The sequence below is a fragment of the Dermacentor silvarum genome, chromosome 9 (genome assembly GCF_013339745.2).
Source record: "Dermacentor silvarum isolate Dsil-2018 chromosome 9, BIME_Dsil_1.4, whole genome shotgun sequence".
In the NCBI taxonomy this organism is placed as follows: Eukaryota; Metazoa; Arthropoda; class Arachnida; order Ixodida; family Ixodidae; genus Dermacentor; species Dermacentor silvarum.
Window position 1 is genome coordinate 69038950 of NC_051162.1, and position 26270 is coordinate 69065219.

At 43.2% G+C, this 26270-nt stretch overlaps 2 protein-coding genes and 1 long non-coding RNA gene across 3 annotated transcripts in view; 2 read left to right on the forward strand and 1 right to left on the reverse strand.

The window, feature by feature from the left end:
* Window positions 1-14273, forward strand: LOC119465299 (uncharacterized). The gene is made up of 5 exons (XM_037726100.2): window positions 1-157; window positions 1307-1468; window positions 5935-6099; window positions 10526-11646; window positions 14129-14273. Exons 1-4 carry the CDS (start codon window positions 79-81, stop codon window positions 11317-11319), a joined length of 1200 nt encoding a protein of 399 aa, XP_037582028.1. The 5' UTR covers window positions 1-78; the 3' UTR covers window positions 11320-11646; window positions 14129-14273.
* The window catches only part of LOC125940031 (uncharacterized), a 27746-nt gene continuing 2026 nt past the window's right edge, over window positions 551-26270 (reverse strand). The window contains exon 3 of the long non-coding RNA XR_007463253.1: window positions 551-653. This is a non-coding gene — a long non-coding RNA (uncharacterized LOC125940031). The remainder of the gene's footprint in view (window positions 654-26270) is intronic.
* The window catches only part of LOC119465301 (uncharacterized), a 28543-nt gene continuing 24990 nt past the window's right edge, over window positions 22718-26270 (forward strand). Inside the window, exon 1 of the mRNA XM_049655684.1 lies at window positions 22718-22885. Within this exon, the coding sequence (XP_049511641.1) occupies window positions 22750-22885 (136 nt within the window). The 5' untranslated portion in view covers window positions 22718-22749. The remainder of the gene's footprint in view (window positions 22886-26270) is intronic.

The following is a 26270-nucleotide window of genomic DNA, read 5'->3' on the forward strand; positions in this document are numbered from 1 at the left end:
CAAGATATATAGCACAACGCCGATTTATTATAAAGAAGCAGTTATACTATCATCCGGGCCAGTCAATGCTGCAGGTAAATGAAAATGGACGTTAATTTAAAGACATCATTTACTCTTTTACTTGTAGCTGGCGTGTCTATCGCTTGGAGACCGATTGGTGAGTTTCAGTTAATCTACATGCAACCTCTTTTAAGCCCTATTTTATTACGATATCATTACTATTTATTATTTATTCGGTCTAGTGAACGCATTGTTTAAATTGTCTACAGCCTGCTGGGAAAGCTAACGCGCTATTAGGCCATACTTTGCTCTAATACAGATAGTGATAGTAAAATAACAAAATATCTTGAAATACAAAAATCGTACTTCTCTACTCGCATCGTTTAGCTATCGTTGCTCATACCGCTTTCATATGTTCAACCATACGGGTTTATGCTTGGGCGTTCATATATATTTAGGCGAGCAGTGAAGCTATGACCCATAAGTTTCGAACATTTTCCAACCAGGTAATTTGAATTGTTGGAGTTTACAAAGATATATGAGTACTCACTCTTCAGTGTGTTCCGTGCATTGCATATTGAAAAAAAAAGCAGTGCGAAGCAACGCTAGTATTGATAGAATTGACAGGTCTTTCGTATTTTGAAGATAGGAACCTGCGCACAAAAAGAAAATAAAGCATGAGGGATAGATATGACCTACAGCATCCTGTCTTCATATTTGTCCATCGTGTTTTTTCAAGCTTGCTGTTCTATATCCTTATGAAGGAATGCCATTTCGGCAAAGTCGCAGTTCTTTGCGGTATTTAGAAGCCATTTGTTTAGGCGGAACTACATATAATTTTGTTCTTTTTCGTTTTTATTTGAGGTATATTGGGTGTGTAATCTTTTATATTGGCTATATATTTAAGATCCGCACATTCAATTAAAGTGTCTTCACTTTTAACGCCCCGCAAAAAAGGGGACTTGCGAATGCGATTAGGAAAATATTCCTTCCCACAAGCCCATTTCGTTTTTAAGAAATCCAGACGAAACAACACAAAACTTAATTTTCGTAATACTCTTCCCGTGAGTGTTTACAAAATAAGAACACGCAAGAACCTTTTTGTCGAGATCTAAACTACAGAATTAGAGCAACACCTTAAGATATTCCTGCTTACGGATATCATTAAACACTGTCTTATAGAGGAAGTAAATAAACGCAACGCTGCACGGTAAACCACTATATATTTCGCCGGAAGCGCTTTGCCTAAATTTTGATTTTTTTTCTTTTTAAAGAGGGATACTAACGAGAAAACCATTTTTCGCAGCTGATGATCGAAGATGCCAAGTCTACTCACCAGCACCGGCTTCTACGAAATGTGGATCGTACAGATATCAATACGACCGAAAAACAAATTTGTGCCAGCCAACATGCTTCACCGCGGCTCCATTTTCATCTTTCATGGAATGCAGCGAGAATTGCAGAAGCAGTAAGCAATTTTTTTGTTCCTGTATTGCTTTTCCCTGAAAGACTCAATATCACTTAGGTAAGAGACTTCATGAACGGACCCTTACCGGATAATAACGACTTCAATATGGTCATTTCTGCAACTGGTTACATTCGCTTATGCATCGCGGCCTCGTAGAAATAATAAAATAATTTCACACTTCAGAGCTGGAACGCAATGGGCTTGCGTCATTAGTTTACGTGGGCTCGCATTATTCTTTTACATGTTTGCAGATTATGCTTTGGGATTGCTTGGTTAGATCTTGCAATGGAAAATAGCGGCTGTCAAATGCACTACATCTCGGTCCTATAAGCTTCCAGTCCGTTGCCAAGTACAAACATTAATATTGACCTATGCCAATAGGGAAGAAACGATCAATTTCACGAAACGCCAACGTTTCAATTATTTTCCCTGTGTGTGTAAAACTTAAAATGCCAGAACATTAGAGACCAGTCTCATACACGAACTAGTTCCCTTGTTTAGAGGTCCCTAATTTATGGTCCCTAATTTTCACTTCGCAAAGTATTCTTCTGATTATATGTAAAATGGGTCTACCATGATAGTGAATATAAATCAGTGCCATAGTACGAAACATCGGGGTTGCTGGTGTACCTCAATACTTCTCATTACACCACCTACTTGTTCATTTACCTGCTTGCGCTTCCCAGATCCTTTGAAGGAATTTATAAAACAATTAAAACAAAACGTACTATAAAGAGCCGGCACGATAGCTTAGTGGATTTGGCTTTGGTCTGTTTACCTGGCGTTCGCGGGTTCAATCCCGGCAGGGGCGGCCACAGTTCAATGGAAGTGAAATGCAGAAAGCTTCCAGTACTTAGACTGAGGTGCAATATAAAGCTTCTCAGATGGTTAGAATAATTCCGGAGCACACAACACAGTGCCACTCATATTTATATTGCGCTTTTGACACGTAAAGTCAGAATTTTGGTGGGTGCTACAACTGTCATGAAGATAATACAGGCTTCACTGAGGCGGAGTTAAATGAAGAGAAGCAGTGGATGCTCTGGGAAGGGACTCGATAGCAGCCGTGCCATCCCTTTATGGGCTCTCACCGTGGCGCTCGAACCCCACACGTAGAAAGACCCTTAAAGGTAGGAGACTGCGACGCTCTGGCATCCAAAGGTATGATGATCCAGGCCTACACCAACGCAATTGCGCCTATTCCGCAATCTAAAGCGCACAGACTGCTAACAGTTACATGTATCGCACGGTGCTGACCAAGACAGAAGAAACGCGTGCAATCGTTATTTTCCCGCTGTAACCATCTCAAGAGCAAGCAGATGGCCAGTTGAACACCTAATCAGTAAAAGATGTGCAAAAAGTTGGAGGACGCCCTAAGGTTTGCTTTTAAGAGTGGAACGCGATAGCATTCAAAGATCCCTGACTGCTTCTCACGCTTTCCGACAACTGCAGCTTAGGCAAGTGCAATGGTTACCGGGAGACACTGGCGGCGAACGCTATGCACGAAGGCGAGCTTTCTGGTAGAAACGCGGCCTCTTGCGTAGGGCGATACCGGAGATATTGCACAGCCACGCCAAAAAAATGCATAATTTTCCGGCTTCCGTTTTAGTTTCGTACTTTTAATATTTGAGTCTGAAAAGATTTGACATAAAAGGCATGCGCTGTGGCAGTTTTGTTTCATGACATTTCTTTGTGGATTGCCATTCTCAGAATTCCGAGGAATAGCTTTGCCAAGAATGGACGACAAGGTATGAGTAACATTAATGATAGAATGGTGTGGCAATATAACCCGCATATACCGCATGTCATATAAGCCGGCGTGGCATATACATGTACCTTAATATATTCCGAGGGCCTGTGTGGTTGGTGATGATTTTCTCCGCCACCCGCCGACATCGCACGCCGACGTCGGTTGTCGACGCCGGATTTTCTGCCACACGGGGCCCTTACCGCTATGGCGTTAATAAACGTACCTGTTAGGTTGAGTTTCTGCTATGGTTGAAAATGATAGTATTAAATGTCTATATTTACCAGCTCCATATTGAAATTGTGGTATCCGCAATGCTACACCACGAATGTCTTTGCCCGGTTCTACGTGCACCGCAACTTGCGCCAAGCAGCGCGTCAGGTTGAAGAAGAAGCGCATGTTTCTGCTGGGGTGCTCACCATAATAATTGCAGCTACTGTGGAGACGGTGAGGTTGAAGATAAACAATTATGAGTGTTGTACTCTTTCGCAGTTAGACGTGATATCGTATATTGTCACGTAGTAGTGACGCTGAAGAAAACAGTCGTAAAACTGTGTACGACGAAACTGGTTGTTTATTGGGCGAACCTGTGCCCACAAAATCAAGGTACACTCAAAGCACAACGATAGCGGCGAACACAGTCGGCGATCGTCGAAAATCTGATCAGCGGCGAAACGCGTCGGCTTTTATACCTGAGTCATCGAAGGTTCTAGATTAATTCCTGATGCCCGCGTGTCTTCCAGAAAGTTCTAGACAATTCGCGTCAGTCATGCAATCAGATAGCATAAGCGTCGGTGAAAACAGGCATTGGAAAGAAGCATCGATAACGTTCTAGAAACTTCCGATACAGGCGCGTCCTGCGCCGAGCGATAACGTTTAACATTTGTTAGCCGGTTGAAAGCGGCCACCGGTGAAACATAAAACATGTATACGTGTCAATACCCTCCCCTTAAAAAGCATCGTCCCGATGCTACAAACAAATGTGAAAGCGAAAACAAAACCACGCGTAATAAGAAAAAAAATAAAGTAACAAAGTACCTAAGTTCGTCAGCGGGCGTAGAAAGGCTTAAGACGCACCACATGGATGACTTCGGGTCGTGCGCGGCGCCGCTGTGATTGCGAAATGCCGTCTGGCACGACCTCATAGTCCAGTGCGCCAATACGTCGGATGATCTTATATGGTCCGAAATAGCGACGTAAGAGTTTCTCGCTAAGTCCTCGTCGGCGTATCGGAGTCCAGACCCAAACACGGTCTCCGGGCTGGTACTCGACGTAGCGTCGTCGAAGATTGTAGTGTCGGCTGTCGGTTCTCTGCTGGTTCTTGATGCGCAGGCGGGCGAGCTGTCGACCTTCTTTGGCACGCTGCAAATAGGTGGCAACGTCGAGATTTTCTTCGTCAGCGACGTCTGGTAGCATGGCGTCAAGCGTCGTTGCCGGGTTCCTTCCGTAGACCAGGTTGAACGGCGCCATGTGCGTCGTTTCTTGCACGGCCGTGTTGTATGCGAAGGTCACGTACGGAAGGATGGCATCCCACGTCTTGTGTTCGACGTCTACGTACATTGCCAGCATGTCGGCGATGGTCTTATTTAGGCGCTCGGTGAGGCCATTCGTCTGCGGGTGGTAGGCGGTGGTGCGGCGATGGCTTGTCTGGCTGTACCGCAGGATGGCTTGAGTTAGTTCTGCCGTAAAGGCCGTACCTCTGTCGGTGATGAGGACTTCCGGGGCACCGTGACGCAGGAGGATGTTCTCAACGAAGAATCGGGCTACCTCGTCGGCACTGCCTTTGGGCAAGGCTTTTGTTTCGGCGTAGCGGGTGAGGTAGTCCGTCGCACCGAGTTCTTGATAGGGGGAATGGTGAGAGGCAGAGCTGTGTTGTCTCGATATTATTATGTCAAAGTCACGGGAAAGAGATTTACTGCCAGAATAGAAACGTCTAGGATCACGTGCGGCTGCTTGCAGGACTTTGGGACCGGGATATATGGGCGGTTTGGAAGTCTTATCGTGTCACAGATCTGTTATGATTGGTAATGAACCACATGCTACAATGGTGTCTGTATCATGTATACTCTCTATATAGACCGTCTGTAAGGGAATTTTATTTAGTGTCTGTGTAATCCTCGCTGTATTCAACGTCTTTCTAACTATTAGGCCACGATTAGTAACCATACTCTCACCACAGTCGTTTTAGGTCGTAATTGCAGCAGTTACCGAAAGTATGCGGTCCAGTCACAGGCTACTGCACCGTCCGACGCGAAAACATGCGTTTCGTTGTCGGGATTACTTAGGATGAAAATCGCCATTCTCGTGAGGAGACTTCTGCAAATAAAGTTGAAGTTATACCTTCTAGACCCACAAGATCAGCAGGCTATTAGCCGCTGTTGTGCGATGAGTATCTCTTTTTATCACCGCCCATTATTGTCTAAATACCGTTTTTATCCTCACACTAGAACATTGGAAAGGTCTAAGTGGACAAGCTACGATCTTTATCGCCTGACGAATTCCTATCACAAATTATAAACCATTCATTTTGTGAACTTTATACTCGACAATCCGGGGGTAGCCCAGGCGGCTGTAAAATGATGCCATAATAAAATAAACAAGCCTAGCTAAAAACTATGGTTAGTGTGAACTGCTGATACGAATAAAGTGATAATAGAGAATAATAGTCGTGACATTGCTTGGGTTCCGTGTTGTTAAATGCTAATTATTTTCATTTCAGTTGAAGTCTGCTTCATGCATCGCCCCCTAAGCAGTTGCGGATCTGGAACGTTTCCCGTTTACTATTTTAATCCTATGAAAGATGCCTGCTTCGTGGAGCAAGGATGTACATACAAAGGAAACAACTTTCCCACTTTGGCCGAATGCCAACGCACTTGTAGGGCAAGTAAGTATATTTAAACCAACGTCTTGTACGTTATAAATCTGAAGAATGCCCCGCAGGGTGTCAGTTTTGTGACTTTTTCTCAAATAAGGAAGTATTATAACTTGATGATTATTGATGTCATGAGTAAATTTATAGGTTTATATGCTTCGATGTTTAAATAAGGTTTAAATAGCAAGACTTGGGATGGAGGATCAACGGCGAATGTTTACACAAGTTTAGGTTTGCATATGACATTATCCAAGACTTCGGATGAAGCGCAAAAAATGATTGAGGACCTTGATCGAGAAAATGTAAAACTAGGTTTGGAGAATATTATGCAGAAGACGATGCTAATGATCAATAGCCTGGTAAGTGAACAAGAATAATTGATCCCCAGTCAGCCTCTAGAGTCTCTACTCTAGAGGCTGACTGGTGATCATTACTTCATGTCATGTTGACACTTCGATGAAGTGGGACGTACCCGTAAGCGGTCTCTGGCTGATCTGAAGACGACGACGTGCCTTTTTGATCTCGGCTGGCTTCTGTGTTGGCCACCACTTGCTACCCCTTGTAAATACACCTTGTAAATAGTTTCCCTACTGTGCTTCCACGTATCAATCATAAACGAAGGTGAAAAGGTTAAAGGAAAACCATGGAAATCCTGTTAAAATAAAAGAGGCGCAGAACTCTCGAACAGAAGATGACTGTTGCAAGGAGTTACGGTTATAACACTTCTGTGCTTAACTTTATGAAAAATTGTCCCACAGAACTGTGGAACCATATGAAGGAAAAAAGAAACCGATTTCAAAAATAATTGAGGGCACACCAATTACTAATGACGAAGACATAGCACGGCATTTTAATGAGTACTTTCAAATGTATTTTCAGTGTCAGATGTTTGCATTACTATGCTTCCAGGTAAAAAAAGAATTTGATGTGGATTCTATTTATTATGCTGGAATTGTACAACATGTAGGTAAACCTGAAAACTAAAGCTTCTTGTGGCCCTGACAAAATCTCAAGCATCTTTCTAAAACGATATCCTGAACTGATTTGCTAGCTTTCTTCTAAATTTTGTTCTGCTTCACTGCTGTCGGGACAACTGTCAGGATGAATTGAGGGTGGCCCGAATTGTTCCAATATTTAAAAAATGGCATCCATTAAGATTACAAAATTATCGTCCCATTTTTCTGACATCACAATGCTGTAAGGTCTTGGAGCACATTGTGGCAAACTATATGAAGGAATTCTTGGCTGAAAACAATGTGCTCACAGAGATCCAGCACAACTTCAGGAAGGGGTATTCGACTATAACGCAATTATCAGTGATTCACTTATTTGCTTTATGTCTCAACAATAATTCCCCTAATATTTTTAGATTTCACCAAAGCTTTCGATAAGGTTCCGCACTACAAATTAATCTTCAAACTTACAATTATTGACATGCCTGACATTTTCATAAACTTTATTATTGCTTACTTGACGAATCGCACCCAGTACGTTACAATTGGTGAGTATAGCTCGGCCACTTTTCCAGTCACGTCTTGCACGCCCGAAGGAAGTGGCTTGGGGCCTTTGCTATTGCTAGTGTACATAAATGACACCTATAAAATCACAACTCACGGTATGAAAATTAGACTGTTCGTCTATGATTGTTAAACTATGTTCGCCTATGAACAGTTACATAACTTGTCAGAATGATCAGATTGTCCTAGAAAAGAATTTAAATAACTTATTAAAGTGGTGTAATGAATGGGCGATGTTTACTATCGCTGAGAAATCAGTATTTCTTGTTATTACTCCTAAAAAATCCCAGTAACTTTTTTATTCTTTAGGTTCTTCAGCTCTGCGGGAGACTAACGCGTGGAAATACTTTGGTGTTACTTTCACTTCCACATTGTCCTAGAACATGCACATTAATGATATTTGTTGTTCCTCTTTCCACAAACTGTTTCCTAAGACATAAACTGAAAAATACCCCTCCTAGTGTAAAATTACTGTGTTATTTTTCATTTATTAGACTGAAGTTAGAGCATACATGCATATCATGAGAACCTTACACTAAGTAACATATCATGTGTCTTGAAAAATACAAAGAAAGGCAATTACATTTGAATTTCATAAATTCGCAAGACTGGACTTTCCGTCTCAAATTATGACCGAAAATTCTATACCTACTCTTCAATCACGCCTAAAGCAGCTAGGGCTTGAATTCCTTTCCCTCCTTCTGAACAACAAACTTGAAACGAAACCATCGACTTACATAACGACTGCAATAACACGGCACGCAAGACAGCATCATCCTAACACCCTATTATGCTCGAAATCATACATTTAAATTTTCTTTTTTCCCCGAACAATATCAGACTGGAACGACAATTTACAGATACAGTGTGACTAAAATTGCGTAAATTCGTACTTGCTTGTTGCACATTTGGTCACTATTGTTTGTATACATTCTATTGCCCCTCTGCTTGGACCGAAATGTCTGCAGTATGTACTAAATAAATAAAACGAAAAGAAAACACACCTCTGAGAAGATCTTAGCGACATGTCATGTTATTTTAATGACCTAGATTACACGGCGGTAGCTCAATGTAGAAACTACGCCAAATGTATGCTTCCTCACGTTTACCTAACAGAGCTGGTTACGTGGATCTCCAAGATACGTTCGCGACGTTTCAACACTGGTCACTAAGGAAACTCGAGCAGCTGTTGCTGATTGCTTCTATAATAGCAGGCTCTAACTATAGTCAGGTCAAGCTTAATGATTATCATGTGGCTTACGTAGGGGACGCGCGTAACGCTATGAATTTCTCTTGAAATTTTTTTATCTGTAAGGCTTAACATTTCGAACCAATACTTTGGAACAATGAGAGGCAATGCATTTGAGTGATCTAAACAAACGTTCAACGACTTCTTTATACGCAAGTGTTTTTGCATTTGTACTCCGTGGAAATGTAGCCCCCGCAGACGTAAATCCAATATTTGACGTACTACTAAAAAGCAGAACCCTAAATCACTCTAAGCTATTACTAAAGCCATTAAATTGCGTTGATCGCAGTTCTATTGAGTAAAAAACATGTTCACCACTGTGCTCATGTGTCTAATAGCGTAGAGCTCTTCCAAGGTGTAACACAATAACTGTGCGTAGTATGGGATTAATATGAGCGGGAAACGCAATTTATTGGCGCGTGTTAAGTTTTTATTTTGTAATAAAGACACGGCATATATCATGCTTCTTTTGTGGAAAGAGAAAATGACGTATTTAGGAAGTACAAAAGAAGGTATTCCATGAGCCGATACCAAAATATGCCATATCCCTCGACACTCAATGGTTTGATTAAGTAAAGGTGAGCTCTTTCTTCTAAACGTGCAACCCTCGTCTTGCCTCAAGCGAATATGCAAGCATATTGCGTAATTTAAGGTGTGTAATGTAAGTGGGTAATGTAAGGTAGCGCAGCATCAAGATAGTGCTCCAGGTCAAGTGCACGTGTTGCGTGGCTGGGCCAGCTGGAGAGCTGCGCTCCTTAGCATTAGCAGTTGGTGTCAGGGCACGGCGGAGTAACCTGATGCTGTCCTCTTGCTTACGTGGTAGCCTGTTTGCCAGATTGTGGAGCATCAGAAGTCGGGTACAGCAGCCATGGCAATAAGCACTCAGTAATATCAGAAGGAGTTTTCAGTAGAAATAAGCCCAACCTGGTTGGTTTGCATGGAAAAAATAGCGATGCATTGAAAAATATTTACGCTTGTTTTACAGCAAAGCTGTATATGGCTAGGCGAAGCCAAAATCCGTTCGTCCGATGTCCTGATAAAGGCCTCCATTGGCTGCGCCGTCAGTTACGTCGTTTTCTACGTCGCACCCAAGCGCGCGCGCCATTGGCAGCACCGTTAGTGACGTCTTTAGCGAACACGTCCGCGCCATTGCCAGGTTGACGCTGCTCTGCCCGCAACGCCTTCCTCCTCGGCTCGCCGTTGTCGCCTGCGTTCGATATCTCGCGTTAGCTCGGCGTCGTGGTTAGCAGCATCCACCGCCATTGGCGCTTGCGTTCCACTATAAACACAAACATGTAACCAATAATTGAGAAACGCTTCAATACAGCGTCGGCATTAACCCACTGCTAAATACCGAGGCCGCACGTTTCAGCTTCGTTGGTTAACCATCTGTACGGAGTGCTTGGGCGGTGATTTTATTTCGTGTGCATGATTCATGACAAACAATACATATCTCGACCGTCTGGTGATGTGTTCGACAATCAATGTGCATTCCTTTAAATTATAATGCAACCATAATTAGATGCTAGGTGCCAATGACCTTTAAGTTGGTATGGGCGATATCGGACATATCTTGTGTTATATTATGATATAACATTTGCTGACGCTACTACGTGGCGTTATATATCTCATATATGATACATTTCTCGCACTTATTTTGTGACAAATGCAGAGACTCAAGGACCTTCTCAAATACCATTGGGGGTTCCTGGAAGCGGTGGCCCGTCGCACCACAACCCATCTCAATCTAGCACCGGAGGGGTACCACCGTTTACACAGCAGACCCCGCAGTCCACTTGGAATAGGCCCATGCCTCCCCAACAGAACACACACTCCTGGAACGGCGGAATACCGCCATCAAATCAGCAACAAGGCAGCCCGGGGCAATCGAGTCAAGGAACGGTACCACCACCATGGAATAACCCAACGGCTTCAACAAGTTCTCATCAGGGACCGCAGCAGTCATGGAGTTCTGGAGTTCCACCTATGCAGCAGAACCCTGTGAGCGTGTCACCATTTCCTGCGCAGTCCGGACAGCAGTCATGGAATGGCCAGGCAGTGTCACAACCGGGAGTGCAACAACAGTGGAGTAACGGAATTCCACCATTCAATCCTCAGCAGCAGCAAGGTGCTGGTACATTGTCGCCATATCCTCAGCAGCCTGGACAGCAGCCATGGAGTGGCCAAATGGCGTCACCTAATCAACCACAGAGCCCACAGCAGCAATGGAATGGGGCACAACCTACGAACAACCAAAACACAGCGCTGCAACAGTCGGGTTCAGGAACCATGCCAACATCACCGCATGCAACCATGGAGCACTCTAGGGTCGTCAGGCATTCCACCGCAAGGCACGCAGCCATGGGGCAGTGGAAATCTACCAACAAATTCACTGCAGGCTCAGAACGCCCCAATGGCGTCCTCAAGTTCACAAACGGGCAACCAGTCACCTTGGAGTACCGGTAGCGGAGTTCCGGTAGTGGCTCAGCCGCAGAACACAGCGGTGCAGCCGGCTAATGGAGCAATTCCACAGCTTCCGAATCAGCTAACGCAACCACAATGGAATGGTCACTCTTCATCAGGGCCGTGGAGTAGCTCACTGACATCAACAATTCCACAACAGGGCACACAGCATCAGCCAAGTAACGGAATGTCATCGCCATCTTCACCGAATTTCTCTCAAGCGAACTCAAACTCACAGACACAGCAGTCGGTCCACCGGCGAGTGTTGTCTATTAAACAACAGACGACGCAGCAGCTGTTCCGTCGCAGGACAGTGTCAACTATCCCAGGGTAAACATTTTTCTTAGTAACGTGATCACTAGCGTTTGTATGAATATTCTAATACTCACATGGTTAGCCGAGCCAATAAGGCTCCCACAAGACGTTTGCACTACGAGTGGGAGCGCCTCCACTTGACGGAAATGAAGTTATCTGTCCTGGCAAAGTAAATCCTCCCTGATTTCTGGAAGACTAACAGTGCTGTTTACAATTAGGCCTAACGTTTATTCAACAAAATGGACAATCAGGAAATACAGAAACAAACGCGGCAAGGGTGCGGACTAATGTAAAGACTTGTAAGAACATCTGTTTCCTTTCTATAATGCAGCATTACTAAAACATTTGCAACATAACCTTGAAGGCAGACATTGGATGCTAGCAGTACTGTATAATTTTTATATGTACTTATAATGTAGTTTGTAATACTCTTTTTCATGTTCAACGAATTTATGCTCTGTCATTAGATGTTTGTTTGCAGACAAGATCCTTACAGGAATGGCAATATGTGGTGCTAGTTTTGACCCCATTGTGGGGTGCAGCATTCCAGGTTTCGTCGATAATACAATAAAACTAAACAATGTCTCCAGAGCTACAAGACTAATAAAATACATTATGCCAGATCGAGAAACGTCGGCCTAGCTGTTCGGTTGTCCCCAATATTAAAGAGTTGCCCCATTCTAAGTCGGAATATTTCAGTGTCATGCAGATTATTGTCTGACTGACAGAGGCATCTGCCGCATACGGTCTGTCAAAAGGTATGTCAAACGCAGTCAAAACATTGTTTCTTTTCGAAATTGCCAACCCCTCGCCGAGCCACAACTATTTCGAGAGGTTAATTCGTCATCAAAACAGTTGTACTTACTAGCTATACACAGTTGCCATACATCGCCAAGTTTGTGCAGTTCAAGTAGCGCAAGCAGCTGATAAAGTAGAAAATGTGAAGTACATTGCTCTAGTTACGCAACGTCGGCGAACCGTATGAAATTATTTTCAGTGCTTGTCTCAACGCATGGCCCCGACTAGACACGGTTTTGTAGCAGGAACACATAATATGCATCTTCTTCTATGTGCATAGAAATGTGAAAATCCATCCAGTTTTTCGGTAAGGCTACAAAGTCAAATTCTAATGGTAAACTGACCTTGACCTACCATAGTTTAGTAAATTTACAAACTAAATCCATAAGAAACAATTTCCAAAGCTCTCAACGACACGCATTGTGGCGTACATTAAAGGAAAGAATTATATTTTTAATGATGTAAGTCTATTTTCATAAATTTATGTGGAAGATATACAAACATATATGACGGCATGCAGAACGTTGATGGTCGTAAATTGTGGCTAAAATTTTGATTCAGGCGAATTAAAGGAGGCACTAGCATGTGAACTTCCGCTTGAATTAGCATATAGTTAACTTCCGATTGAATTAGCATTGAACGTTTTCACCACGTGTTCCCTTTTAGTAGTGCCAAACCTACCATAAACCTGTCTCCAAAAAATTCCTGGAAAGTTACTTTTTCAATGACGTCAGATACATTGGCACTGTAATTTATGTAAAACAACTTTTGCGACAGCAGAACGAGCTGTCATTACTGCTTGTTAATGTTTTTTAAGAAGGATTGACTCATTAATCTATTTAAACGAGAGGGACGTTGTTTAACTCTTAAGGCCGGGTTTTGAATGCGAGAAGATTTCTTCGGCTACCTCCCAGGCCAAAAATTGTCTTTTCGCACCGATAAGAGAATGAGTGCGAAGAGACAAGTGCATAGTTTAAAGTTTGACGTCAAAGGTTGTAAGGGGCAATGACGTCACTTGTGATTTTTATAGTTGGGTCATCCTAGAGCCCCCAAAAAATGTTCATGACCAATTTGGATGGAATTAGTCACAGTTTGTAAAACACTTCTTTTGAAGCCACCACAATTATGTGCTGAACTCAACGCTGCAGGCACAGTAAAGTTCTGTAACACTAATTATTTTGATTGCTCTCGTCATTCCTGAAAGTGTATATCATGCTAACAAAGCCATGAATACGTGAGTTCCGTTTAGCACATTTATACTGTCAGTGCAAGTTTTGTTTTTGTCTACAATTGGAGAACCACCATTATGTCGAGCTTTAGCCAATTCCATCATTATTTACAATATTTGTATTGTGTTCGGGCGTTCCAAAACAATTAATTGTATTGTAGTCTGTGAACGAGTGCATGAAAACAATAGGCTACATTCCATTGTGTAAAGACCATTGAGTTTGTTTCTTCAGTATAGTTACAAAATGCCAAAAATCGATCGGTTGTGTTAATTTAGCTGAAGCAGCAAAGAAAAGCACGAATTGTAAACGATATTTTGTGCTTAAGAATATTAAAAAAGTACATGTACTTGAACAGAAGTGAGGCTAATATATGTGGGCTTTATGTGTTACAATAAATAAGACCCATTTATGCATTTGGCACGTACAGCCGCTCACATTGCCTTGAACCTAAACATTTTTTTGTACTCCAGATCAGTCTCCCCAAGTTGAGTTCTTCGTACCGCAACGAAAGACACTTGCAACGTTTTATTCCTCCAGCGGATGCGAAAGAGAGAGGTGAAGCATTAGAATGACATCGTTTGGCGTGAGAACAAATAAAAATGGTGTATGTATTAATACCGATAACATTTGTGTATCTAAAAATACAAGAGTGGAAACAGCTTTAATTCAAATGGGCAACAAACTGTTCTCCGCTCATACATCACAGGTGTTTGGTGTTCCTGACTTGTGTTTTCACGTTATGGCATTGCGGGAGAGCTGCATTATATGCCTATTATAAGACAGACATCAGGCGCAACACAGTTCAGCCGCCAAATTAGAAACACCAGAGAAGAAAATGTATACTCCTATAAATAAACCTTATAATCGTCGCTATAGGATAGATCCTGGCCAGGATTGGGGAATGGGCATATCAGGCAAACAAATAAAACTTCTTTTCACTTGTATTCAAAGAACCTACCACTGCCAAAATAATGCTGATGAGGAAAAGTTTATCTATGACCAGCCCAAATTATTTCACAAAGAAAACACAAGAAGGTACGGGAGGCAAATAAGGTAAGTGCTAACAGCATTTAGTTTGTGTTTTCCGCATTCGAGGCTTCATAATTTCAAGCGTTTAAAGACGGGACATAAATATACCCGAAAGAAATGTTTATCTCTCGCATCCCAGCTACGAAAGTTACTGAGGCATCAACATCACAAACTACACCTTCAGAGTGATAGGCAACTGAATCAATGATCCCATTTAATTGCTCGCCCCGCTTGTAGTTCAAGCACCCTACTCGCTGCTAACATTGTTTGGGCAAGGCGTGATGAGCTGCGAAAGCGCTTACGTGTCCACTAAAATTGGAACCAAAATGTTTTGTCATACACCCCATCACTGTCTACGATATCCGCTGAAACACAGGGTTGCTAAGCGCACATGCATCATGCGCTTTCATTGCAAGCACGGAGGAAACGAAGAAGACTGTGTCAAGAACTGGACGCTTCATTTACTCGCATGCCTTGATCTTTCTGATTCCGGTGATTATTTTCATAGTCACATAATGATCTTCAAAAGGACTTCTTATCTGAGACACAACTAGCTACCTTCCTGCGTGACCTGTGCGCTAACCTAGACAGCAACCACCATACCTGGCGCTAGTTTTCTGGATTTTGCTAAAGCTTTTGATAAAGAACGTCATCAGCGCTCAACACTTCAACTCTCTTATTGAATATATAGTAACGTACTATACTGCATAACGTTGGCATTTACGTCACTGGTGATTCCTTTCGAATTCCAGTAACCATTTTCATCCGTCACATAATGATTTCCGAAAGGACTTCTCACACGAGACACAATTAGCTACCTTCCTGCAAAACTTGAGCGCTAACCTAGACTGCAACCAACTTACGATATATTTCTCGATTTTGCTAAGGCAATTGATAAAGTACATCATCAGCGCTTAATACTTCAACTATCTTGTTGAAAACACATTCTAATGTACTATACTGCATAAAAGAATTTCTAACCAAAATAGGACGCAATTCGCTTCTGCTAACAAAAAAAAAAGTTTCAATTACCTTCCAGTAACTTCCCATGTTCCCCATTGCAAGGATCAGTGCTAGGATATATTTTATTCCTAATACAGAATGATTACGTACCTCTTCACGTAACCTGCCAAATTTGCATGTTTAACGACGGTTACGTCATTTATCGAATTATCAATAACACTTGCCACCAAGATGCACTTCACGAAGACTTACTCGTGCACAGAAAAGGTGTGAACTGCTGAATGCACTCTAAACCCACGTAAGCTTGAAGGACTAATTAACGCCGCTTGGTACATTTAAGTTTAGCCACAATGAACATGGACCGTGTAGTCGGAGTGAAAACATGGAATGAATGTATAGTGATCAAATTCTACACGCGGTGCCTACATTATGTGGTGTGCTGCAGGCGCAAGTTAATCATGCTTTGGACCCAAATTGAACGCTTCGAAACGTTTATAGACAGACACTTTGCAAGTAGGTGGATTGTACAACACGTGGTCTAGTAAAAAAAAATTAAGCGCACATAACAAATCTCCACACCTATTTATTGCCGCTGAGCGTGTTAGACCGCAAATCACCTTAAAAGATATTACAGCCTCCAAAGTCAAGAATCGAACCCCAACGTGTTAAGGTGATAGCACCTTAACACGACACGTTGGGGTGATAGCGCCTTAACCATAGCGCCCATGATAGGCTGTAACACGACAGACTTGCTAACGTAATAGCTGAAAATAAAAGGCTTAAGTGACTGAGGAGTTGCAAGTGTGATAGTAGCAGGTATTTTTTGCACACTGACTATCTTCTGCAGCAGGCATCTGGAAATGACAACTGGCGTTACGGTTGTAGAGAGTGCTAAAACTTGGTTTTTTTCCCAATAACTGCCTTTGGAAAACTATAAATGGGTGGAAATGATAGTTTCAATAAAAGAAGTAATGATAAGTAAAGAAGATTAATAATGCACGTGGTCATTGCGCAATAAAAATAATGCCGCGCTTGCGCAATCGTAAATACAGTGTTTCAGTTACGCATGACAGAAATTCAGACATGACCCTGAGAAGTTTACGGTGCTTTGTCAGGGACGACGTGATGACATACGAAACGACTATATCCCGCCTGCAAACCAGTAAAATATGTGAATAGGCTGCGTGCCAATGAAAACGCTAAGTGTGTTACAACTCGCACGGAATGTGTGTTAAGCAAATGATATTTCCTGCGCGAAATTTAAGGAAAATTGGCGGTGCCATCATCCTTCTATGTTCTATTTTATGTTTTTTCTATGTTCATGATTCGCGACATTAATGCTATTAGAAATCCATCTTATTGTTTCTGGGTATTTGTTAGTTATTTGTTTTCTATGATGAATATCATGAAAGGTGGCCATACCAAGGGACACCTATCCGTTGGACCTTGATTATACGAAACAGGTTTCTTGTAGAGAGATACATACCCAGTGGCAAAATACCCGCTGAGTCATTTTGGACTCCAAGAGGTTCATTGAATAGCAGGAAATACTCTGTACTACAAACTGATTGACCCATACTGGCATCACATGTGCTTGTGGCATATGACATTTCTTCAAGGAGGCGGCATAGCCTTGAAGACGGGCGCATTGATGACTGCTGCGGAATCGGCAAATATCGTGACCGTTTAGCCAGGTGCCGAGCGTGCTCTTCTCCGTTTCTCGAATGAACTTATATTCATCGCGACTACATTAGCGGACCACTATGGGACCCCCGTCTAGTGCCAACTTGATGTTGGGGCGAAATTAAGTCGTGACAAAGAATATGTACATGCAGGCACGCGGAAACTGTGTACAAGTGACGATGATGTTACGGAACTATGCACCCTATGTACAGTCAAGTCCAGAATTTTACAATGTAAGGGCGAGTCAGTGCTGTCCAGATGAAAACAGGTAGAGGCTGAAGGTATACACGACTCACTGTGGTGGGGTAGTGCACTGCAGACTCCAGTGCACTGGCTGGGGGAGTGCAGCAGTACAAAAGTGTGGTAGGTGGTGGGGTATTGCTGTTTAGACTCAAAAACGTGGTCCCACTGGTTGCTGCACTTCTGTATGAGCAGAGACGATCACATTCGTGTTGCGGGCTGCAGTTCCTGCATTCTTGGTGCCTTTGGATGCCGCTGGTGTATGCCCAAAGAAAAATTTGTTTTCGCGTCGTGTTTAGTGACAGCGACGGAACGACGGGGTTAGAGTGGTGCTGGAAATGTAGCACCCACGATCCGATAAGCTTGCTTAAAGCACTGGGACACCACGGCGCTTCCGAGCTATATGCTAGCAGCATCGATGCTGCTTTCCGCTGATGTTGCGATCAACGTAGCAAGCACGCAAGGACGGTACCAGGCTTGCCAGCATGCTACCTTCGTCGCAACGGGATACAAAAGGTGGTATTGTGCTTGCAAGCAGCGAGGCTGTTGGCTTCATATTGACCCCGAGTTTTCGGGACCGAGCGGTGTGAGCCGATGAGGCTTCTGCTTCTGCCGACATTAAGCCAGTGTCTTTGGGATGTGTGAGCTGTGAGAGTGTCGGTTCATGGTGCGTCGGATTGGAAGGCAAGAGGGACACGGGAAGGACACGGAAGGACGGGAACGAAGTGGACGTGACAGCTGGCTGACAAGTCTCACCGTCGTGTTGTGTGGGATCTCACTCAAATTAAGATCACTAGCAAGAGTCTGACGAGTCACGAAGGCACAGCTGGCGACTGCATGATCTCTAGTGCTTGGACCGGGGATACCATGCAATTCGGTCCGATGCTCGTCGGCACCGTGGTAGGCGCTAGCGTGGGCTTATGGGGATAGCCGCTGACAAGCAGTGAGCTCACCAAATGCGGATTGGGCCAGGTCGTCAGCGCGGCAGAAATTTGTTTGTCGTCATCGAGTTAACGAGATGTGGAAGGCGCAGTAGCCATATCGTCTCTCAGTCGTGTCTCCTGTGGTGTCGATGCCACGGAATATTTGTCATCCATTAACGATTTCTCATCAATGACGTAGCTTGCACCAGGTGCCGATGGCGAAGAGGGCGTGTGTTGAGTGGCTCATTCAGAAGCCTGAGCCCTTGAATCTTACTCTGGCGTATCGCGTAATCTATAGTGAAGTGCTACACCTCATAAATGTAAGAATGCTTCCTTGAGACCGTGAGAAATGCTCTCGTCCGGCAGCGGGTCGTCAAACCGAGAGAAAACTTTGGCGGAAATTCACATAAAATGCCGGTTTCACCGCAGTTGCGATAACACGCTGTTGACGCATAGCTGCGCGTCTTCCTTTCACACAACAGGTCTGTGCAGATGGCAGAGTCACAGAGTTGCAGACACCAAGGACCCTCCGGTTTCCGCGGGTGAAACTTTTTTTCCAGCTGGTCTATGGCTACAGGAGGGGCTCGCGGTGGGAGGCTGTTCTGAGCCATTCCTGAATCCTGTTTGGTTTGAACGTCTACAGTCACCAATTATGTGGTGGATGAGGTCCAATGAGCAGTCACATTTATTATGGTTGCCAGCCAGGCCTTGGAAGCGGCCGCTTAGCGACGGCTGAAGAATCGGCGAATATTGCGACCGTCTAGCAGGGCTGCGGACGCGTTCTGCTCTCTTTGCTAAGTGAATTGTGTTTTCACCGCCACCACATTGAAGTTCACTAAAAAGGGGGTACGTACTCAGTGGCCTAATTAAGACACACAGCACATACCAACTGTCACATATTCAGTGACTAAAGTTGGCGTCAAAGACATTAGAGAGTTTTGGAATAGGGCTTTGCGTTTGTGAATAGCGTCTTGCGCTCGCAGCGCCACTACGGTGTCAAATAAAAACGATTATAAATATTAAAATAAACTATACCATTTTATGATAAGAAGAGTAATTTTGACTTTCGTGGTTGTGCGTTTAACTACAATTGAGAGGTAATTCGATTAGCAGCAAGTGATTTGTTGCGCTTAATTTTGAGTAACCAACTTCATGTGCCTTCACAAGCCAAGCTAATCCACGTTAGGCCTACGAGCCAAAAAATCGACAATCGAATTCGGAATCAGCGGCGTCTAATGAATCAATCTTCATTACAAACGTTAGTTGAAAGAAAGCGATAACCGCAGTCACTTCTAGCTTGCGCACTTCACGCGTTACCACGAATCGAGCCGTTTGGTACTCAGTTAGAGCCGTCGCTTCTACGGGTGCCGCCATGTTTGTTGACGCAAACCTTTTGGGGCAGTTTTTTGGGCTCCCGCTAAATCAGTGAAATGGCGTGCCCAATGCAAAACCCAAACGCAGTGTGCGTCTCGCGCATGCGCAGTGGTGTCGACGCTATTTCATTGGGGCCCGGAAACGTTTGGGCCCCCTATTCTAAAACTCTATATTTATCGAAGCGAATCACATACAAGATAGCACATATCTAGAGACCCAAGTTGGCCTGAATAAGGTTTATACCTAGTGGCAGATACCATGTTACCCCAACATGCGCGAAAGAGGTTCATTAAAAAATAACACATATCCAGTGACTCAAGTTGGCGTCAAAGTCATTTATTAGATAGCGCCATCTACGGAGTTACCCTTGTATTCTGAGTCCCTCTCCTCAGGCAATATACCGGAACACTGGAAATTCGAAAGAGCCGTTCCACTCTACAAATCAGGTAATAAAATCACTGTTGCTGACAGGGGAATGCTTTATTGATGGTTTGCAAGCGTGTTTTGAGCTTGTTATTTATTGAAATGTATGCTGTTATGTGTATTGCACTGGTGACCTCAGAGAATGCATACACTGCTTCCTTCACTTGGCTGAGCGCTTGTAGCCTCTGCCTTACGAGGGTATGAGCTATTGCGTTTTTTTTTTTGCTTGATTACGGCCGTATGAGCTATTGCTTGCGGGGGTATGAACCATTGCTTAGGGGGGTTTGATCCATTGCATTCGTCTTACGTGACGGACAAGTTCCTCGTTCGGTATGCATACAAATGCTTACGCATTTAAAATTGATGATAAATTATGGCCCCATTTCCCTAACAAGCATACCTTACAAAATAATTGAACATGCCATTAACTTTCTAATCATGGCCTCTCTTGATTCGGTTAACTATTTAATCTGTCACGTTGTGTCTCATGTGAGACACAACGGGCCACATTTTTTTTGGACTTGCGCGCTAACCTAGATCACTTGCTAAAGTACCTCATCCGCTGTTAATACGTAAACTATATATTAGGGAATATACATCCTAACCTACTATACTGGATAAAATATTTTATAACCAATCGGACGTAATTTGTTCCTTCTAACAACAAAAGTTCCAATTACCTTCCAGTAACATCAGGCGTTCCCTAAGGATCGGTAGCCGGACATCTGTTATTCTTAATATAGAATATTGACTTACCTCTTCCCATAACCAGTGAAATTCCCATGTTTGCCGACGATTGCGTCAGTTATCGAACTAACAATAAAACTTGCCACCAAGATGCCCTTCATGTTCATGTTCATGCGAAGATGCCCTTGCCCATGTGCAGACATGGTGCGAGCGCTGAATCAAGACACTAAACCCGCGTAAATGTGAATCTATTTCTTTCACCCACAGTCGTAACCCCCTTCCTTATTTTATAAAGTACCCCACGTCTTCATAGAAAACCGCGATTCATTAAAATATTCAGGTGACCCAGTCTGACATGACCTAACTTGGCGCACGCATGTTGTTAACGTAATATCACCCAGGAATTGAACGATGAGATTTGTAAAAGACAACTTGCTTCAGGCTCCCCAACACGTAAAACTGTCGGCTTACAAAACACTCATCAGGCCTAATACGCGTCCGCCATATGGATGGAATCCACATCACCAATATTTGAGAAACTCCCTCGAATCTTTTCTGATGCATGCAATCAGGTTAAGTCCATCTTATTGATATCACGTTAGCAGAATCATCCATAACAACCCTTGCTCTTCGCCGCCACATTTCCATCCTATCCCTGTTTCACAAGGTATTTTACAGCGCCATCGTTCACACAATGTACATAGGGACATATGCTCGCATTTCCTACCACCGCACTTTCACCGGAACGGCCGCAAGCCAAGAATGTGAAGTTGATGGTAGCAAAGAGAAGACAGTGCTCCGTCTGTGTGATTGTCGTCGTTTCAATACACAAAGGAAAGTCCTCAGCACCACCCTCGACTAGATTGACTACCGTCCCCGATTGACAACCGTCCGTGGAACTCTCTGGAGGAATATTTATGGGAATAAACTGAAGTGAACTGAGCTGAACCACACTTAGCACATTGTAGAGTCAATGCAAAGACGCAGATACCCAGTGATAAATACCTAGTCCAAACTAGGCGGCAAAGAGGTACGTTCAAGATCATCACATATCTAAATTTATGTGCCCCGTGACCCAAGATATTCCGAAGGTTGGCTTTAAACCCGGTTTCCTAGCCACATATGTGCGATGATCTACTGATTTGGTCATAGACTATTCAGTGACCCAAGTTTGAGAGAAATAGTATCGGCGGGGGCGTAAACACACAGGCCAAACTTGGAGAGGTTCCAAAAGAATGCTACTAGCATTATTAAAATTAAATCTTAAAACATCAAAAGCAGCTTCTGCTTTCTCCTAAATTTATATGAATATCCATTGTTTATTCCTGCATTCAACTTAGTCAGGTTGATGGCGTTGTTAGTATTAGGGTCACAAAAGATTTGCATAAGTTTTAAAACGCAGCATGCGTCCGGGTTAGTGAGGCCTGTACCTCACTATCCCGGACGTGCACATGCATCTGCACAATAACGCCAAAAAAGTTCGATGTATAGGATATATATATATATATATATATATATATATATATATATATATATATATTAACTACAAGTTGAGTCTGGCTATATTTATAGACATCGAAACCGTGACCACGCGCTTAACAATAGCCGGAAGATTTCGCAATCGCGTTTATGCCGTCATTACAGGCGTGCACTAGTGCATTGTATGTAGTTTAATTGATTGCGGCGAACTCCACCTCATAATTCCTTATGCTTTAACTGTTCATGCTGCATAATGCTCGACAGAAATTTATGAACCGTTTAATGCCGGTATGGGCTTATCACTCCACCAACCAACATATAATTCTGGCCGGTTATTTCCAATGAAGCTTCTACAAACGCTCTGCCTCTTATCAGTAGCTACACTGCTCAGAAGTGCTGCAACACCAAAGAGGTTGAATCCTTACGGTAAGGTTCCTTGCAATTTATTAGAGAAAACATTAAGCCACTTACTGCGTAAGTTGTTCATAATTTCGCAACCTTTACTTTCTCCTTTTGAAATTATATAGCGTTCTATATACTTATGGGTCTATGTTGAATACGAGAATGAAGGGTGGTTACTATAGTTTTCACCAGCCGCAGGACTCAAGAAGTTAGCAAGCATTAAGACTACTCTTGCTGTGTGAAATAATTCGGAACGTCAGATAGCGCACGTTAGCTAAGTTCGCCATTGTCAAGATTTTTTTTTTCATATGTTACATTGCCAGTGCTAACGCGTTTCACTTTATGTTATCATTATCATCATTTTTAGGAGCCGTAAGTTCCTGATGGCTTTGCGGCAAAGTAGACTTCGCTGCTTACATTTTTGTGTATTGCCTAAAACTTGCAATGAAAGAATGAAGCGGTCATTCGGAGAAGTGGACACAGCAGCGGACATTCTAGGGAATGTGACTAACGATCTCCGATGATGCAACGTAATTCTTCAAACCAGGCGTGAAGAAACACAACTCTTAGCTCCGTGCCACTCTTCTCGCGCAATTTGAACAAATTTCAAGGCGCATTATTCGAATAAAATAAAGAAAAAGAAACACTTGGATAGAGCCTTCCTCGTCATTCTGTCAACATAATTAAAAAAACATATACCAAATATGAAATATTTCGCACGGTAATGACTGATTTCAGATACTCATCATATTCCTCATCTCTCAAAACATTCATATACTTCCTTGCATGCATAGTGCGCAACGCTGTGGAAGCCAGGGAAATGGTACGTAGCAAAGAAATTTCTAGACTCCGCTTGTGAAGTGGATCAGTGTTACGAGGCATGCTTCTGTAAGTGCACATTACGAAGAACCAGGGTTCGAGTCTTAGTCTTGCGAAGCGTTTTTTTTTTCTTGCTCTTACGTGGTATGCGTAATTCAGTAGAAATTCACTATTTTTGTGCGCTAGCCTGTGTAACACCGACTGAACACCATATCTTATCTGTAAATGTGAACTGCCCTGAATGTCTGCAACACAAATTGCTGATTTATTTCAACTTATTTTAAAAATTACTGCACGACTTTCTAGCAGATCCCAAATAGTCGTATATGCGCTGGCTATAATTCTGAACCTGTGCTTAATGAGTTTAGTGGGTAATGAAAAATCAACGTTCATTATAGTCGAAAATAAATACATTAACTTTAAAAGCGAAGCTTTTCTTTGTGAGCCTCGCTGGGTTTCGTGACCATGGCTGCGGCCCGGCTGTCCTCTTGCCGAATAGGCCAACCAATCACAGCGGAGTACACGCCCCGAGCGCGCCGCTGGGGTCCTTCAACCACCACCAGAAGGCGCTCCCCTCCGCGCATCTGCGGCAGCAGCAACGCCGGCCGTGCGAGAGAAAAAATTTCGCCGCCATCCTGCCCTGCGAACGTGAATATCCAGCGAAGCTGTATCAAACACCACACATGGTCGATCATTGTATCCACGCTGTTCTTCTGGTGTCTTTAACTTCCGTGGTCTACCCATGGCAGTCTTAGAATGAACTGAGTGAGTTGCTGGACGGGTCTCCCTTTTATATATGAAAGCTTGGTGACGTCACTAAATATATATATATATATATATAGGGTGTCCCAGCTATCACGCAGCACGATTTAAACAAACAGGAACGGCGTTACGCGAACCAAACCTAGTGCGTATTGTTTCCAGTACATGCAGTTGAGTAGCCTACAGTAATTTTTTCGTTGCCGCGCTTTAATTAGCTAATTGTAATGAATTCTTTAACTCGATAAGCACTGCCCTAATTATCAATGTGTCCATAAGAAAGTTGTAGAGCAACATGAGAAACTACCGATACCGCTTTCTGTTGCTCAATACGTGCCACATAAATGTGTTTTTCCGAGGGTGAAAGGAGACTGCGAATACAGGCAGAATTACCGCGCTACTGGTCGCTCGAGGCACTGTGCGTGTATTCGCGGGCTCCTTGCACACTCGTAAAAACACTTTTATTTGGCACGTATTGATCAACAGAAAGCTGTATCAGTAGTTTCTCATGTTGCCCTACAACTTTCTCATTGACACTTTGATAATTAGGGCAGTACATTTTCGAGTTAGATAATTAATTACCTAATTAAATCTCAGCAACGAAAAAATTACTGGCGGCTACTGCACTCCACTAGAAATAATACGCACTAGGTTTGCTTCGCGTAACGCCGTTCCTCTTCTTTTTTTAATCGTGCTGCGTGATAGCTGGGACACCCTGTATATACAGCATATATGTATGCTGCACGCCTGATTGCAAAGAAAGATACGCCGTTTGCCTTCAAGTGTTTGCCTGGAGTTTCGTGTTTACGCCGCGAAATTTTCCGACCAACGAGAGGTATACAGCTTCGCTGTAAAAGGACCAGCAAGACTGCACAATAATGAGGAACTAAACGCTTCTTGCGGATAGAAAGGACTTCCAGTTGCAATACTTGCGTATGCGCATTGCTGACTCTGAAACCATTATGCGTTTAAGGTGCCCGTTGTACTCACTAGTATTCGGCAACTCCGCTTAAGGAGAGGATTGTAATAATTTGTTTGCGCCCCCGCTTGTGTGCGTGTGTGTGTGTGTGTGTTTGTGTGTCTGTGTGCGCGCCTGCCTGTACTCACGTTTCGACTCTTTAATCCACTCACCCAAAGCTTTGCTGTATATAGATTCCTACTGGTTAGATCTGCTGCCTTTTTTTCACAAATATCTAGGAGAACGCGTATGATAACTGGTAAACTTTTGCAAATGAGAAAGCAAAAAAAATCGGCAAGGAGTTCGGTGCCGCTTAACGCTGAGCTAAAATCCACAGTAGAGTCACTAGAACCACTATTGGATAGACTCATCTGGGTCATTATCCACTTCTCCTAATGCAAGCTTCATTATTTCCCTGCAAATTTTAGGAAATACGCGAGAATGTCAGCAGCGAGTGTACTTTGCCGCAAAGCCGTCAGGAACTTACGGCTCCTAAAATCCATGATGATGATGATAACGACTCTTCACGGGCTCAATTTGAATATTGATAATGGTATCCCGTTTGCAGGCTTCATGTTCAACACGCTCAACAAGAGCGCATCAGTTTGTGTCCATTTGTTGGGTGACTCATACAAGTGTCTCTGGGAAATGCTGTTAGCGTGCGCCATAGTAAACTCTTTGTTTCTCAAGGCTACTTCACCCCCTTACCGCTTTCACGATACCCTATAGATTCTCAATTTGCCTGAATTCACAATGGTATTGAGGCAGTTGTAACACTTCATGGCCATGTAGAGCAGCAATTGCCAACAGTGCCAGAGTTGGGCCCGCTAAGCCTCCCTGAAAGTCACAACAGTTCGGCACAAATCATATCTT